Below are 15,532 nucleotides of genomic sequence, written 5' to 3' on the forward strand. Positions count from 1 at the left end.
GTGTGAAAAGGTGAATGAGAGGCAACCAACACTTTGGATAGAAGCACTATGTAAATGCATTCAATCTAGTCCAGAGAGCAGCACAGACCTGCCCAAACTGAAAAAAGCTATTAGTTTTCAGCCACCCTCTTTTTCAGTGTTGCTTTTTTGACGTTGGAACATTGTGCTCAGGTAGAGACCCAGGTATTTACCTAGCTCATGGAAATGCACCTCATTCACTTTGTATTTATTGCCACTTTTCCACCATTGGCTTTGAATTCCCTTGATTGTGGAATCTAACGACAAAATGATTGCCGTCAGCTTAGGTAATCAAGATCATGTGATAGTTCCAGGTAAACCATGTATGTCGTTGCCTTGTGTCTTTGTCCATTTTGACTCTGATAAAGATAAATTTCTGTTTAAATGTGCTTGTGCAATTAAAGGCTGCAAACCACTGTGCCCCTCTTCTTTTCCCTTAAAATGTGTCAGTCTTGCTCTAAACTTTTTTTTTTTTTTTTTTTTAAATTGCATGCTTTCGTAATGTCAGAGTTTTTAACTGGGCTTAGGTGAAGGGTTAGATCACTAAAGAATATATATTTTTAGCCACCAGAAAATAATGACAAGAGGCCAAAGAAGGGGAAAACGGAGCAACACAAGGTAAGCACTGCTGTTAGCATTGCAACTCTCATTTTTATCTGATTTTCAGCATTGTCCAGGTATCCATGATGTGCTTTAACTCCATGTAGAAAGGAAAACCTGCTGAGCGATCAAGGAGCGAGGATGAAGATGATGAGGAGGAGGATAGTGATGGAGGTGACATGATGATGGTATGTTTGTCCTTCATAAAGCTATCTCTTCTCCTTCTCTGCTTTGGGTCAGTGTGCTAACTCTTCTCTGACGATGTAACCATCAGAGTGCTGAGGATATCATCGCAGAACAGGCCAAGCAGCAGGAAAATGATCCATTTGCTAACCTAAGCAAAAAGGAGAAGAAGAAGAAAAAGAAACAGGTAATCATTATATATGGTGTTGTCAATCGATTATATGCAAACTCTATAATTAATTTGACCTGTCAAAGTCATTAAGAGTACTGCTAAGCCTGTGACAGCAGTTGTGTAATGAAGTGATTCCCAGACTTTCTTGAACAGCCCCTCTCCCTTTTTGTAAGTTTTTCTCAGTCTCTCAGAAAAATGCTATGATTGCAGATAAATGAACTTAAAATTAACCAACCAGTTATTTGTATTTCTTTTGGGTTGTTTAAAAGTAAAATTAGCACAAAACATTTTTACTTCAAGACATCTCTTGAACTTACTCAGTACTTGGATGTTACAAGCTAAGTGTGTCACATCCTGTGTGCTTTTAATCACAGTTTTTCTTGACAATACACCGTCCTTGACTCAAAGTGAGTGTGTTTACATGGACATGGAGACCTGGGGGGTATTCCAGAAAGCGGGTTTAGTGAAAACTCTGAGTATGTTAACCTTTCATTTCCAGACAGAGAGGTAAGTCAAACTCTGAGTCAATCACCATGGCAACTGACTCTCTGAACCTAACCTGCTCGCTGGCAGGTTTTCTATAAGAAACCCTGAGTTCACCCTGTCTCCTCCCTACTGCTGAGCCTGAAGCAAGCTGTCAGACACACATGGGTTGTCCATATGTAGGAAATCCGGTTGATATTGAGGCAGAATTAATTTGCAATGCCTTAAGCCGGGAGAGGATCTTCAGAACCCGTTTAGATGTGTTGTCATTCCCCAATGAATATCTGTTTGAACGGTACCGTTTTTCATTAGCCTCAATCATTTACTTGCCATGTCATGGCAACATATGAGTCAGAACAGATTCAAGATTGAAGAAGTTTATTGTCATATGCACAGTAGAAAACTCAGCGGTTTGCACCGTACAATGAAATTTCTTATTGCCAGTCTCCTTCCACACAAGCCAATAATAAAAATTTGAATTAAATTTATATTTAAGAAAAACAAATAAAAACAGACATGGATGTAAACTGTTACTGCAACTTGATTGGTTTGCAGAAGCATACAACGGCGACACTATAATTCTAGTTCATGTAGACAGGGAAAATGATTAACACATATCCCGAATATGATCATAACTAGAATAAGCCTCATCAGCAGCTTCTTCAGTCCATGTAAATGCACTCAGTGCTGCAATTAAATGCCATGCTCGGTCTTGTGTTCCATACCACTGGACAAATACACCATCCTAAAGGCGCTTAGAACTCGTCCTGTTACTTCAGTGCTATGCATCTGTGCATTGCCTGACATATCGTGAGCAAATGATGTTCCCTGTAGCCAATCAGAACACGCTTCAGTGTCAGCCTCGGCTACAGCTACATTATGCGCAGCTTATGCGTGCGTGCGTGTATGTGTGTGTGTAGCCCCTTTTACACTGCCAGATTTTCCACGAATGTTGGGCCATTTTGCCGGCAAGCTGCAAGCATTTAGACACACAGAGCCGGATTGGCGAGTTGATCCGAGGTGCCCAATTTTCTGCCTCGTAGGGTAGTCATATTGGCAGAACCCTTTTAATTTAAAAAGACCGAGGCAGCCTCCCGCAACGGGGTTACACCCTGCCTTTCCGAAACCCCGCCTTTCCGAAAATAGACCTCCATTCTTCGTAATGGCGGGGTTTCCCATTTTTTCTAAAGGCCTCTCTATTCCGAATATTGGGGACAGTGCCCGCAGATCGTCAACAGGTGCCTCCAATCAGCCGCACACTCAATCACAGATCTGCTCCGACCAGCCTCCCCCAGCAACTACAGTTCCACTCGGCTTAATGTTGTCCTGGATAGGCCTACATTGTTTCTTCTAGCTGGTGATATGCTGTGATAAGGCTCTAAAATTGTAGCCGTGGGTATATGCTCATTATATCACAGTTAAGAAACAATCAGATTGACTGTTTGCACCTTTCCGTTTTATAAATGCGTACAACGTGTATTCCGGGAGTGGGGATTTCAGCACCACGGACAGCACGCATAAAAAGCATGCATAAAAAGACCTGACAAGCGTCTCCTTTTAAATGTGTTTGCTGCTAGCGAAATTATACCTAATAAATGATGACAGTGACATATTTTCAATAAAAAACAATGACTTGTGTTCATTTCAAGCTTTTGTAGCACAGCGAATTTCAGAATTGTGCAAGTGCGGCCAGAGAGCAGGCAGCAGTGTTTGATGCAGGAAACTTGATATGGACTTGAAAATCAGTTTCGGAGTGGGGGTGGTTCGGAACGGTGGTGTTTCGGAATGGAGGGCTGTCCCCCCGCAACGGGAGGGGCTGTTGAAGACTTGTGGGAGGAGCTGTTGATGACGCCGCACGTGCGAGCCATTGCCGGTGGATAAACAGGAAACAGCCGATAGCAGGAATTAGTGAGTAGCTAGTAGCAAGAGGGAAACACAAACCTGACAGACACTGTAAAGATGAGCAACTGGGGAGACAAGGAATTGCACGCCCTCCTTGCCCTCGCAAACGAAGAGGCCATTAACCGTCAGATGACGGGGACAGTGAAGAATGGCCCGACTTACGAGAGAATCGCAGAAGGACTGACCAGCCGCGGCTTCCCTCCCACGTCACTGTTTACGTCATATGCTGAGCTACACGTTGTGTTACTTGCTCATGCCCCCCATTGCCCCGAAAAAGGCGCATTCTGTATAAACAAAAGTAGGCAGGCAGCATTTTGAAAAAATGAAACAATCTTGTGTCTCCATGACTCCATCTTCAAGGCTTCCCACTTTGGGACTCACTGGTATAATGTCTCGTGTGGATCTGGAGGAACTCTGTTTACTCTGAGATAATAACCCTGATGATGTGATTAGGGTTATTTTGTGTTGTGTTCTTGGATACTCATTTCGATGTGTTGGTGTGTGTGGTTACAGATGGAGTATGAGCGTCAGGTGGCCAGTGTTCGTGCTCAGAATGCCTTGGAGGGAGATTTCTCCATTTCCCAGGCTGAGATGTCTTCCAGACAAGCCATGTTGGAGAACGCCTCTGATATCAAGGTGATATACTTATAATCTTCTCAATGGAATTAACTGACAGTGCCTGACATTCTGCTCTCTTGAAGTAACCCATAATGAAGAAAATACAATAATTCACGTTAAGATGCTTTTAACAATAAAACACTGTCAAAAATTGCTGCATGTTTGGAAGTAAGCAAGAAAGTAAGGTTTTATTTCTATACCACATTTTGAAACAAAGTTCCAAAGTGCTTCACAAGATAGAGATACAGAAAAATCGAACATATTTAACAAATAAGTTTCTGATGACTGTGGACGGGGGCAGCAGCATAATGTATTTTAGTTACCTAAAAAAGGACCTCCTTAAACAATCAATATTAGTTTGAGTGTAGGCACTATTTAGAATATTGTCACTGCTTTACCTTGCTGTCAGACAGCCCTTTCTGACAGGGAACTGAAGCTGTTATATCACTCTCTTCAAAGCCACCAGACTCCAATGATAGAAACAGTAATTTTTGTTAGAGAACATAGGAGCTGCTGGTCTATCACTGCCTTGATCATTGGGTTTGTTTGTGTTATTGTGCAACTTTTGTAACCAAACTAACGTAGATTACTATGGGTTTGTGATATGGCCCTAAAATAATATCACCATTCAGGGCCAAGAGAATAGGTCAATATTCAAAATTGGGGTTGGGTTGTTTGAGATTTTGTGGGCCACTATGGTAAGTTGAGAGCAAATCACAAAATGTAAAGAAAAACAAGATGACGATATCTCAGCATGAATCCAGGGTGGGCAGAGATTAGATGGTGTGCAGCTAGTCCAGTAAAAGAGGTTTTTAACATTGCATAGAGCAGCTGGACTGAAAGCCCTTTTGCACAACAGCAAATGCCTGTTTCAGAAATGTTACTTTTTTGTAGTTGTTCCAATGTGCATGTGTGTGATGTTATTGTTTGCATGTGAGGTGTTAAGGGCAGAGATCTGTTCACACTGATGTCAGATATGGGTCACTTCAAACATGAATGTGAACAGTCAGCAAAATGACCAGATTTGGGGAAATAATTGGAACTGAGCATTAAGCAGTCCCTCCAGAAAATCGCGATCTTGCGATCGCAATAATGAACACAAATTCAACAATTTTTCCTGGGACTTTTTCGCTCTTTTCCGAATATTCCGGCCGTCCGGAAGTCGTCCGGAAGTCGTTGCGCATGCGACGTCATTTGAAACGTCATCAAACGCATCATCAAATGTGCTATGGCATTGCAGTATGGAGAAACGCTCTGTATTGACATAAGAATTTGCACTGTTTAAATACATACAATATGTGTTTAATGTATTAAAATGTTATGTTTACAGAAGATGTAGCTTACATGTTTTACAGTCACATTGTGTGGTTTGAGAGCTACAATATTCACTCAGGATTTTTTGCTACATTATTGGAGTCCATGTTTTGAAACTAATTAAATAACACTAAAGAAGAGAACTATAAAAAACATTTGCAGCTATTTTTGTAATATTCAGTATGATTATTATAGCAAGTGATTACATGACTTATTTTTTTGGAGGTAGTAATTTTAAAAAATCACATTTTTTTTCTCCTTTTGTCATTAATCACAATTTTTGTCATTTGCCACAATTTCCCGCAAAAAATACATAAAAATGCTGCAATTTTCATTACAATTTTTGACAAAATTGACCGCAAATTCAAGGATTTTTGCCGTGAGATCCTGGAGGGACTGATTAAGCTGTGTAATGTGAACATAGCCAGAGAAAGACAGTGTAGACAGTGACATGTAATGCAGAAACACAATGTGCTCTCCATTAGTAACAATCTGTTTTTCATGCCCTTTAGCTGGAGAGGTTCAGCATATCTGCTCACGGCAAGGAGCTTTTCGTCAACGCCGACCTTTTGATTGTGGCAGGAAGAAGATATGGTTTGGTTGGACCAAATGGGTAAATAGCTACTTTTTTCTCCTTTATTGTTGGCTATGAATACAGGCACAGAGACTTCTACTCCACATGGGTTTGAATATGTAACCATCATAACAGGGTTAGAATTAGTTTGTAGGATCACACTTTGATCACGATGAACCTAGTGAAGATGCTTTCTGACTGAGGGCTCATTTATGCTCAATGTTAGATAAGGATAGGGAGAGGGATAGAGCCTTCTGTCCATGCTCTGCATTCATTTTGTCAGTAATTGTTCACATTTTCTGAAAGCTTGGGGTACAAACATAACGGAGCAGTACCACCAGAGATCATGGAGGCAGTGTAGCAGAGTTCAACCAAGATGCGACTGTAAGACACCAAAGAAATTAAAATAATGGTGGAATGGAATGAATTGGTAACATAGTGAAAAGAATTCTCTGTTCATGTCGGGATATATATAATGGCCTCAGAGACATCTGCGGTCTACAAGGCTGCCTCCAATTAAAGGGACATTATTACGACCTTCTCCACCATCACCCCGTTTGTTGTGTAAAACTTTTGACTCTAGTGCCATCTATTGGTTGTATCTATGCCAACATAAAGGACACAGGGAAGTGTGAGGGCAGTGATGTTTACAGTATTTGAAACGGACGTATCTATTTTTGTACATAAAGGGAGTATAAATGAGCCTTGAAGGGTAACTTTGGTATTTTTCGACCTGGGCCTTATTGTCTCATGTTTTTGTGTCCAAGTGACTAATGGTAACAACAGTTTTTGTAACTGGTCCAGTATTGAGAAGACCACTGCAGCTGGCATTAACTAAACTCGCTGCAATGTAACTACTTGGGACAATTGTGCACAGTCAATTTGCATCAAGTACAATTTACAATTTACCTGTTTTTGCCACTGACAGACTCCATCTGACAACATACAGTTGTTGGGATCAACATATTAGGCCTCACCAAGGGGCACCAAATACAGTCCTGCTCACCATTGTTGGCACCCATGAAGCTAAGTACGTAATGTGGAATATCTCCTGAAGAAAATTAATCAAGTGAAACAACTTTTTTCTATAGAGAACTCGTGTTGATACAAAAGAGCAAATGATAAACAACAAGTTAAAACAATAAATAATGGGATGAAAAAATAGAAAAACTTAAAGCTTGCTGTGACACTGGTATTGGCACCCTTTGCTGTAAATCAGTATGGAAACACATTATGACTCACCTGTGGTAAATCACAAATGAGAATCACCTGTGATAAATTGTCTGTGCCCATGTGACATGAATTAGCCAATGAATGATGACTTCTGTGTTTTAAAAAGCCACCTGTTATTCCCTGTTCCTTTGTCACAATGGTGAAGACAAAGGAGCTGTCTGAGGACATCAGAAGTGCTATTATTAGCAAACACAAGACCTCCAAAGGGTATAAGGCCATCTCCAGAGACCTTGGTATCCCTGTTTCAACAGTGCTTTTGCACAACAGCCAAGCATCCCGAAAACAAACATCCAGGGCCATCTTTCTGAAAATATGCTACACCCACTCCCAAACAGAAGCACGTGGCTAATTATTATGCAGAATGACATCATTCCAACAAAATGTCACTATTTTGCTGCTGTCTGAGGACATCAGAAGTGCTATTATTAGCAAACACAAGACCTCCAAAGGGTATAAGGCCATCTCCAGAGACCTTGGTATCCCTGTTTCAACAGTGCGTAATGTTATTAAAAAGTTTGCCAAGCATGGAACTGTCAAGAACCTCCCTGGACGTGGGGGGAAGAGAAAAATTGATGAGAGAAGTCTTCGAAGGTTGGTGCGAATGGTGGAAAAAACACCACGTCAAACATCCAAAGACCTGAAGGCCAACCTGGAACAGTCTGGGGTCATGGTTTCAACAAGTACCATAAGCCCCACACTAAACCAAGCAGGGCTTTACGGGCGAAGGCCAAGGAAGACACCATTGCTGAGGAAAAGACATAAAAAGGAACAACTGATATTATGATATCCCGATGATAGAAATTTGGTACATTTCCATTTCTTTCTGAAGATATTGTAAAGGTTATGCAAAAAATGAAGGGGTGCCAATAATGGTGAGCAAGACTGTATGTTGGGATCAACATATTTTGGGAACATAATTTTAGGTCTCACACGGTGGCACCAAATATGTTGGGATCAATATATTAGGTCTCACCAAGGGACACCAAATATGTAGGGATTTAATTGGCTATCGGAAATAATTAATAATTATTAATAATAATTATGTTAAATAATGTGACTTAATTAACATTAAATCACCTCGTGGGGCACCATTCCCGTAAAGGGAAAAATGATAGCCAGGTAAAAAACCAAAATTAACAGTAACGCCTGAAGGATCTCGGAGTTCTTGACGCAGCAGAGGTTGACTATTTATTCACTCTTGTGCAACATTAAACAGACAGCAGGCATGATTCCAAAGAATTCTATTTATTCACAAATTAGCAAAGCAAACCAAAACACACAAATTCTAACTAACTATATACAAGCTTGGTGTGTGTGTGTGTGTGAGTGAGAGAGAGAGAGAGAGAGAGAGAGAGAGAGAGAGAGAGAGAGAGAGACAAAGGCGGGTGTGGTGATCAAAGAGCCGTTTGGTCTACAAAACAAAATGGCTGACAACAGGGAACTACAAGATGGCCGAATCAAAGGAAAAGAAGTGGGAACTTCGAGATGCCTGTTTGGGTGTAGCTCTGTTGAAAGCCTATTTGTTAATGAGTCTTTGTCAATGTGCTTTGTGTTGCAAACGGTCTGGATTAGTGCAGAGGCTGTTTAGTTGTGTGCAAGAATCTGTTTGTGAACAGTATTAGCAAACTAAACACTTAGCTTTGGCGAAGCCAACTAATCAATGAGCTAACTGCAAACAACCACAACAATAACTCAATGACAGCATTAAATCACATACAACAAGTTAAACAGTCTTGCTTAGCCTGTATAGCTGTGATGAAGCTATGCCCAGTTGTTACGTTACCGATCCTTGAACGGATGGAAGAGTCACTTGGCAGTGTACTGCTTTGTTAGCCGGCAGAAGAAGGCTGGGAAGAGCTGGTTCCAGCTGCAGTCGTTGCTTGCTTGTTCCAAAGGTTCTGATCCGAGGAAGCAAGTCACTCGGGGTCCTTGCAGAGTTAGACGCTGGGTGCTAACTCACTTAGTTCCTTGTTACTGGAAAGCTAGTTGCAAACCTTGTGCTTGCACCTCTAACTTTCTGGTTCAGGTTAGAGAGTCTGTGATCAATTGCCCCACCTTTGATGGTTCAGGGCAAGGAGCAAGGGCCTGAGCATCTGGGCTGTTCCAGGCCCAGCCGGAAAGAGATGAGGGCTGCTCCGCAGTTCCTGAGAAAGAGAGGGATCTGTTGGAAGGGAACAGACCTTCTACAGATGCCTGTGACATCAGAGTCACATGTCACTGTAGAAGGGAGCAGACCTTCTACAGATGCCTGTGACATCACAGTCACATGTCACTGTAAAGGTCCTGTCCAATCAAGTTTTGGGGGGTCTTGAGTCTCACTGAGGTGTGAGGTGAGATCTCCTGTGGAGATGGGTGTCACATAGCTCTCTTTGTTTGAAGACAAAGAGCATACAGAGGAAAAAGCCTTCAAATGTCCCTTTGATATCCCTTTTCCACCATTTCTTTATAAATACAGTGACTGAAGACATCTATGAAAAGCATCTTCATAAATGGGTAACCTGTTGAGTTCTTGACTTGTTATTACTAGCTTTACTTGGACTTATTACACAGTTAAATTGTACATCATTAAGTGAAAACATACAGAAGCAGACATGTCTCTTTAGAAAGGAATTTATTTAAATACAAAAAACAAGCTAATGATAAAAGTGACAAGTGTGCATTGAATGTGCAAAACGTAAACTTCCCATGAAGCAGAACTGCTCATTTCTGGGCTTGGGCCTCCATCACAGATACCATGCACCTCATCAGTCCAACACTGGTGTCAGTCATCATTCAGGTCCTTGCTGTGCTGCAAGAACCTCTCGTCTGCCCACTCCAGCAGCTCTGTGTTGCTGTCTCTCTTCATTTTCCCTGTGTGCAAGAATAGAAGAATCAGTTTAAAAGTTTTTTTTAAGTCATAAGTAGATAAACACAGGTTCAGCAGTACAGTGTAACAAACGTGTCAGCTCAACAATCAGCACTAGTCTTACGACACATTATACACCCCTCACACCATATCAAATTGAGGATGTGGGTATAAAAGTAACAGTGACAATTGTGCATAGTATGGCTGATTGGAGTTCAATGGCAGCAGTCATGGGTGGTAGGGGATTGTGTATGAATGATTGTTCATTTATCACAGCACATATTTATATTATCAAGTCATACTTTTAGGTATATCTCCATGTCTGCATGTCTGTCTGGTGAGACAAACTACTAGATAAACAGCACAACAACTCTTACCTGGTCTGGTCTGGTGGCTTTGACCTAGGGCTGCACGATTAATCGTAATAAAATCGTGATCTTGATTCATATGCATATCCGATCTAATTTTTCAATGACGGTGATTCTGCCGGCCCCGCCCATGCCGGGAGTCGGGACATCATCTGCATGAAAACAAGCGCTCCCAATGACGCAGCATTATGCCACGTGATGCAGAGCGACAGCCGGCTGGCAGTTTGGAAAGCAGCGAGACAGGGAAACACACTGCTCACTGTAGCCTCAGTTTGTGCCTCATACAGATCTGCTGGTAAAGTTAACTTAGCGTTAGCAAGCGTGATAAAAGACGGCAGAGAGGCGACGTTGTGCAAATAAACCAAAGATTTATTAATTCTCTGTAGCAGTAAACACATGGGCCTATAAAAAAAATGTGTTAACTAACTATGCTAAAGCTTTACAAGCTATTCAGGGCTGCCAACGATAACATTAACATGACAAACAGCAAGGCTACGGCAAGTTAACGTACTGACACTCCTCAGACAGACAGACACACACACACACACACACACACACATATACCAGACAGCTTCTCAGTCCTTAGCCGCTAACGTTAGCTCATGTACAACACAGGTACCACACAGAAACTTTTACAAAGGGTCATAATGTGCTTCTAGTGACTGTCAAATCGCCAGCGAAAGATGTTTACACTGCGGACACGGAGAACAGCTGCCTGCTCTCATGGGACAAAGATCCTCTTAGAAGAAAGACGGATCACTCTGCTCTGCCACCAGGAACAAACTGGGAGGCAAAGATCCTCTCTGAGGAAGAGGGCTCACTTTGCTGCAGGGTTCACCAGAACGTTTTTGTTTTTTTTTTTCTTTTAATAAATTGAACTCACATTAAAGAACATACAAGATCCTGTAGAGAAGTAATACATATAATACAATACAATAAACATTGTCAAATTAAATGAAGGAAGAGGATTTTTTAAAGGCAAATAAAATATTGGGGATTTATGTAAAAATATACATAGAGACATATAAATAATTATATAATTAAAGATATGTAGGTTATGTTAGGTGAATACTTCTGTCAAATGCATGGTGTTGAAACGTTTAATTTTGACTTAATTCCAGGCCTGGAATACCTACCTCAGAAAAATGTTGTTCAACATTGATATTATTGTTAAAATTGTTCAAAAGCTGTAAGAGAAGACAAGAGACTAAAGCTGAAACAGGAGTGTTCCCTCTCTGCTGACCAGAGTTTATGTGCCTTGTGTCTCCTGTATCAGGCACAATCATAGGCTTTGTTATTTAATGATATTTTTTTATTATTTATTTATAATTTTTGTTACTTTTCCTTTTGTATCAGGAAATAAGCACAATATATCTTTATGTTGAAAAAAATCGTGAGAGAATCGTGATCTCAATTATAAGCCAAAAAATCGTGATTCTCATTTTTTCCAGAATCGCGCAGCCCTACTTTGACCTAAGCTGCTGGATGGTGTTTGCGAGCTGCAGTGGAGTGGCGACGTTAGCTCCAAGTTAGCATCGTCTTGTTCGGTGGCAGATAACTCTGTAGACCACATGAACAGTGCTTTAAACATTGACTTGTCCACTACACATTATACAGTGTTTAGCCAACTGAAAGTGGGGCTGGTAGTTTAGCCCATGGCTAAGTAACTTGCTAACGTTAGCTAATGTTAGCAAGGCTATCCTGTTGATCAGTTAACATTAAACCAAGCAGACATCACAAACAATAGCTGTGTCCCAATTTAGGGCCGCATCCTCCGAGTGATGTGGACCCTAAATTGGGACACAGCTACTGTTATCTGAAGAAACTGGTAACACTAAACAACTATGTGCAAGGCGAAAATGTTCGAAAAGAAACTTACCAGGTTCCGTTTGCGGCAGCGTTACGCTTTCGTCCACCATCACCTCCAGCATTGCAGTGGCTGAGTGGCTCAATAACCCCGCCCCCTTCCCCGTGACGTATGTGGTTCGTTCTTCTAGTCCAGCTAAGAACTGGTGTCACTCTGGAACCGGTTTTTCTGGCCCAGAGCCATTTCTTTTGTCTGTTGAAACAGGAAAACCGGTTCCAAATTAAGCACTGGCCCCGAACCAGCACTGGAACTGCTTCGGTGGAAAAAGGGTATTAGATTTTACCAAATGATCTCTGTGGTCCTGTGAATTCCAACACAGTGGTGGAAAAAAGTTTTTGGACACCCCATGTATTTGTGATATATTACATTAAGAATCACTCTTAAGTCTCCAAGTGCAATTTCTTTTAGTACAGTCACAGCCAAAACACTAAACAAAGAACAGAAAGTGCAGATGCAGTCCTTCAGCAGTTGGATACACTCTGCAGAAATACAAACAATCCAACAGCTTGGAAGACAAACCAAGATCTGGGTGTCCAAGGGTTTCTTCAGCAAGAAATGACTGCATCCTGATCCGCATGTGCAGGGAAAACCGCCGAATGACATCACGTGAGCTTCAGCAGCAGTGGTCAAACCAAACTGGTGTCCAGTGTTCCACCCGCACTGTATGTAACCGACTCCTAGATCATGGCTTAAGGTCCTGCAAGGCTGTCAAGAAGCCCCTGATCAATGAGAGACAGAGGTTAGCCTGGCGTCGTTGGGCCCAAGCAGATTCTGTGGTCCAGTTTCCAGCTTAATCCTCCTCCTGCTAATGTTGGGGTACGCAGAAGGCCAGGCAAAGCATTATCTCCAGCATGTACAGTACCTAATGTCAAGCATGGCGGAGGCAGTATCATGGTTTGGGGATGTATGAGTGCTGCTGGTGTTGGTCATCTCACTGTCTGTGATGGCACATTGAACTCTGCCAAGTATTGTGCCATTCTCGAAACCTACATGCTCCCCTCTGCATGTGCACAGTTTTGTTGAGGTCAAAACTGGATGTTTCAGCAAGATAATGCCCCTTGTCACACATCCAGGGCAGGTAGAACTTGGCTGCAGGAGCACAGTATCCAGGTCATAGAGTAGCCAGCTCAATCCCCGGACATAAGCCCCATTGCAAATCTGTTGTGGATTATCAAAAGGTCTGTTTCGAAGCGTAAACCAAAGAATTTGGAAGAATTAAAGCAGTTATTCAAGAAGAATGGGACAAGATTACCCCTCAACAGTGTGAAAGGCTCGTGGAGAACAGGATTAGAGGTCTACTGCGTGCTAATGGCAGGGCTACTAAATATTAATTTGATGATGTGATGGTTTATTTATTTTTTGTTCAGTTTTGAACACATTCTCTGTTATTTGTTGACTTTGGTACTGACAATGTTGAGAACTGACGTGTTGAAACTATCAAGAATTTAGTTTTGTTATTTTTTCTTGTTCACAATAAATAAAAAAAATCATTTGCATTTGTTTGTGTCTGTCTGATGCAGCCACACCTTTAGAAACACAAAAAAGATTTTTCCGCAAATATTTCATGATGATATTTGAAATTGTATAAAATTTGAAGGGTGTCCGAAAACTTTTTTCCACCACTGTAATATAAAGGATACTACAGAGACGGACCTTTTTGTTAGAGATTAAAATAATTTTGTTCAACTAGAAATGGCCTCGAAATCGTCATTGCCAAAGCTACTAGACAAATTCATTCAAAGTCCACAAAAACAACATAAAACTCACAAAAGCCATATTGGATCATCGTCCCACTTCCCACAGTCATCAGCTCTGGTTTGGTTGAAATAAACTCTTAATTCAACCAGTCAGATATGAAAATATGCTGACCATATACACGCTAAAATGACTGTTTATCTAAATGGAGTTTGGTTGGTTTGGCGATTGCGATTTTGGGGCTGTATCATGTCAAACAAAAAAGGATCTTACTCTATCTCTGTAAGGATCCTTTTCATAATGTTGCTAGACACTCATAATAATAATACTATTCGCTGTCTTTGTTGTCGTTAGTGTTTTGTATTGTCTGGCTATAAAAAAAACACTCATAATAATAATTTGAGCCTGTCTGGGGCAAAAACAAACACTCAGTGGAAATACATTGAGGGTGCGCAAATGCCCCAAGTGATTACATTGCAGCCTGTTATGTTGCTGCCAACTGCAGTCCATCCACTCAATTAGCAACTTAGACACAAAGATGTGGGAAAACAGGGTCTAGATTGAAAAATAGCGAAGTCACATGGTACTGTGGCCTGGGAGCATTTGCCGTTGTGACATTCACTGTCTTTAAGGGCCTGCCAGGACCCTCTTGTTCTCCTCCTCCTCCCACACCAAACTTGGTACAGAGCATCTTGCTACAGAGCATCTTCAGACTGTCCTCCACAAATTGTCCTTTGATTTTGGATTTATCAAAAATTGAGCCTACAGTGCACCAAGATGTTTGACTGTAAAAGGTACTGCAAACAGATACTTGCAAATTCTTGCTAAATAAATTTTCAATGTTCATGAAAAAATTTGATAAAATTGTGGAGTCACAATAGATGATGTTTGGCATCTAATGTGAACAACTGGAGTCAATGAAAGAATTGCATTTTTAAACATCAGTTTTTCACTTATGGAGTCAATCAATCATTGTTAAAAAACATCTCCATGCTGTTTAGATGCAATATGTGTATTTTCAGATTTCTGTCTTGATAACTGATCCCCCCCCCCCCCCCCCCCCCCCCCTCCAGAAACACAAGTCTGTCAACTTGATTGGGATCAAGTGCGGCTCTCTTTTTATTTAGATTTATTACCTGCCGACGAGAACACGCTCAGAGAACACAGACGTTCCTGGTACACACAGGTGTTTAGGGGCCAGCTTTGAGAGTTTCGGGTACTTGTTGCGCCCTGTGTCTCTCCACCAAAGCAGCGGGTTGCTGTATGCAGAAAGAGGAGTCTCCTTCATGCAGGCTTGCATCTCCAGGATGCAGACACCGCTACCTTTTCCAAAGTCACTTGATTTGTACAAGTACCCAAATAGGCACCCCATTGCACCCAGGGCAGCAGCTGCCTTTTCTCCCTCTTGTGTACAGTCACTGTCTGTCTCATTGTCCTTCATCTTGTGTGATAAGGTATCACTGACGAGATTTCACTGTTCGGATGAAAGGTGGACTAAACAAGAGAACCGGGGGTCCAGAAAGGCTGCTTTATTGAGAAGCATCCACTTGCTGCTCTCTTCACTGTAGTGCATTTTCAGATTGGCAACCATCCGGCCTATAGTCTCGCCACCAGACAATCAGAGATCTCCGCCCTCTGATAGTCTGGGGACACTCCTTTC

At 41.5% G+C, this 15,532-nt stretch overlaps 1 protein-coding gene across 1 annotated transcript in view; it reads left to right on the forward strand.

Moving 5' to 3' along the window:
• The window catches only part of abcf1 (ATP-binding cassette, sub-family F (GCN20), member 1), a 56,517-nt gene that overhangs the window by 7,910 nt on the left and 33,075 nt on the right, over positions 1 to 15,532 (forward strand). The window contains exons 7-11 of the mRNA XM_033645928.2: positions 583 to 636; positions 726 to 806; positions 893 to 988; positions 3,872 to 3,994; positions 5,803 to 5,903. Of these exons, the coding sequence (XP_033501819.2) occupies positions 583 to 636; positions 726 to 806; positions 893 to 988; positions 3,872 to 3,994; positions 5,803 to 5,903 (455 nt within the window). The remainder of the gene's footprint in view (positions 1 to 582; positions 637 to 725; positions 807 to 892; positions 989 to 3,871; positions 3,995 to 5,802; positions 5,904 to 15,532) is intronic.

Source organism: Epinephelus lanceolatus, chromosome 16, assembly GCF_041903045.1.
Source record: "Epinephelus lanceolatus isolate andai-2023 chromosome 16, ASM4190304v1, whole genome shotgun sequence".
Taxonomy (NCBI): domain Eukaryota; kingdom Metazoa; phylum Chordata; class Actinopteri; order Perciformes; family Serranidae; genus Epinephelus; species Epinephelus lanceolatus.